The sequence below is a fragment of the Haplochromis burtoni genome, unplaced genomic scaffold (assembly GCF_018398535.1).
Source record: "Haplochromis burtoni strain Fernald_Lab_line unplaced genomic scaffold, NCSU_Asbu1 Contig_34, whole genome shotgun sequence".
Lineage (NCBI taxonomy): Eukaryota > Metazoa > Chordata > Actinopteri > Cichliformes > Cichlidae > Haplochromis > Haplochromis burtoni.
Window position 1 is genome coordinate 2,988,572 of NW_024582395.1, and position 2,854 is coordinate 2,991,425.

The following is a 2,854-nucleotide window of genomic DNA, read 5'->3' on the forward strand; positions in this document are numbered from 1 at the left end:
GCTTGAATGAGTCACTGACTGTCTGATTACACCCTAAAATTAGAAGAATTATATGGCAAGTTGTAATTGTCAAATAGAGTGATGATTCAGCTTATAAGTTTCAAATGATTGAAAATAAAATTGTAAACAAAGAAACCAAGAATCTTCCGTTTGTAACAGCTCTATTTAATGTGTACTATTTAAAAATATATCAGAGATAACATAAATACAGCAAAAAATCTGAACCTTCAGTATAAAACTAGCTGTGCAGGAACGATCTAGAAAGGGTGGTCCATGCTTTTATTACATCACGGCTGGACTACTGTAACTCCCTTTATGCTGGTTTAGATCGTTCCTGTCTGCATCGCCTCCACCTGGTGCAGAACGCTGCTGCTCGCATGCTGACTGGTTCCAAAAAGAGAGACCACATCACTCCGGTCCTCTGCTCTCTCCACTGGCTCCCAGTTGCTTTTAGGATTGATTTTAAAATTTTACTGCTAGTTTTTAAGGTTCTTAACGGTACTGCACCTCCTTACCTGGCAGAGCTTCTTAGCATTTACAGCCCCAGGAGATCTTTGAGGTCAGCAGACCTGATGTTTTTAGATGTTCCCAGGTACAGATTAAAGACTAGGGGAGAGAGGGCTTTTGCTGTGGCTACACCCAGACTGTGGAACAGTTTACCTCCTCACATCAGATTCTCCACAAGCCTTGGAACTTTTAAAACTGCTCTTAAAACTCACCTCTTCTCATTGGCTTTTAGCAAGGTTTAACTTACTGTTTTAACTTATTGTTTTATCAGTGAGGTGTTTTATGTACTTGCGTTTTATTGTATTTTATATTTGTATTTTATTGTACAGCACTTTGGTCAACCTTGGTAGTTTTTAAATGTGCTTTATAAATAAACTTGACTTGACTTGACTTGAAAAAAGTAGTACTCTGTAAATTGGCATAAAGTTTTTACCTTTAAAAAAACAAACAAAACAAACAGCTGGTTACCTTACAGAGCAAGCTACCTGTGCTCTTAGATCTCATTGGCTGTAGTAAAATTAAATAAACAAAAAGATTTTGGCATATTCCCAAACTCAGTTCAGAGTATTCAAAAAATATGCAAACATATTTTCTGTATTTTTATTTGCTTTAGGAATACATTACATTCACCAATACAGTATTTTGATAGGTCAAACCCACAACTTCCCTGAATGACAGATAAAAATAGCAATGGCAGTTTTATTTCAGGCACTTCAAAGTTGTTTATTTCTTCCCTACTGATACAAAATAGATTCAGAAAACAGTGCAGCAAGGAAACAACATCATTCCTCAGCCTCAAAAAAGAAATTTGAGGATGGCTGAAGATACCAGCAGAACGATGGCACTGGGACCAGTTGGAATAGCGCTGTTACACAGGTCCCCTTTACAGCAAGTGACAGGCGCACCACAGTATTCACTGGGCAGGCAGCCCTTAGTTACATTAAGAGCTGTAAGAAATGAGGGGAAAATTCTCAAAAAGAACTTCACAAAACATGATGTGACAAAGAGCCAGCAGACATTCAGCATTTGTGTTTATTTTTAGATAGAACTTCTGATATGAGATAACAACTCACCGTTTACTTTAAAAGTGACACAACGGTCGAAGCCAACAGGACAAGTTATGGTGTCTATGCAGGATTTAGGATCTGAATAGATGCATGTGTAGCATCTTAATCCACATGCTATAGAAACAAAAAGAACACAATTTTACACACATTAGAAATTATTTTGAGCTTTTTATGCCCTTTGAGAGAGTTGCCAGAAATTGGGTCATATATAACAAGTGAAATCTTAAGAAGTCTTCTCAGTCTGTAAAATATTCCTCTACTGACCACAAAATAATTAAATATGTTTGTATTTTTTAAGCCTGTTTTCTTAACCAGGAAATGACTCTTTTAAAGTCTGATGTATTCCACATATCTTTAAAACCACAAACGCTTATTTTTAAAATTAAAGTCTCAATGATTAAATAAAAAATATATAAAGTGTTCATTTCTGTTTCATCACAGGCTGTTTATGTAACTCAGTATTGAATTGCTAAACTATTTAACTTTTTACCTTTAAACATCAATACATTTTTTCTTACCTGCAGACAGAGTCACACTCAGGATCAGAGCTCCATAGAGCTGCATCATGAACTCAAATTGCTGATCAGTCTCGTGAGAGAAAAAGCTGCTGCTAATCTTTTCTTTCTCAGCTCAACTTTCGTTTTTGCTTTCAGAACCTGAGCTTTTGTATCTCTTCAAAGAGCCTCCTACCAAGTGATCCATATAACCGCGCCCCCTGAAGTGACAATATGGTCAGTTATTATAAGTCATAGCCAAAGGACAGAAGAGTTTCTCATATAATTTAATAACAATAAATAATAACTTAAATTTATATAGCGCTTTTCAAGGGAATCCAAAATTGTTTTACATTTAAAAACTGATTCATGGACGCTTTAAAACTGGACAGTAGTGTAAGTGTGAAGTTTATGCATTCTCCACAAGAACCAATTTTTGATTCCTATACTTCAAGTGCTGAGCCTTTCTTTCTTAGCTCAACTTCCTAATCTTCTTTCAGAACCTGAGCATTTGCATCTCTTCAAAAAGCCTCCTACCAAGTGCCCAAATAACCACACCCTGTTAAATGTCAGCACTGTCAGACTATCCATTTATAAAAAGGAAGACAGAGTATAACATTGCCTCAAATATAATTTTATCAGATTTTTTATGGTCCTTTATATTTCACAAGGTCAATAAGTTGTTCAATAAAGAAGATCTGTAATGACACATCTGTGCTGCTTCCTGGTTCAAGGTTCAAGGGTTCAAGGTTCTTTATTTGTCACATGCATAGTTATACAAGTATA

The 2,854-nt window shown here is 35.8% G+C and overlaps 1 protein-coding gene across 1 annotated transcript; it reads right to left on the reverse strand.

The window, feature by feature from the left end:
* Positions 1 to 961: 961 nt before the first annotated feature.
* Positions 962 to 2,247, reverse strand: LOC102306373 (lymphocyte antigen 6G). Its single transcript, XM_005919120.2, has 3 exons — positions 2,093 to 2,247; positions 1,581 to 1,688; positions 962 to 1,454 (listed from the first exon to the last, which is right to left on the reverse strand). The coding sequence occupies exons 1-3, from the start codon at positions 2,139 to 2,141 to the stop codon at positions 1,303 to 1,305; spliced, it is 309 nt and encodes a 102-aa protein (XP_005919182.1). The 5' UTR covers positions 2,142 to 2,247; the 3' UTR covers positions 962 to 1,302.
* Between the last annotated feature and the right edge of the window lie 607 nt (positions 2,248 to 2,854).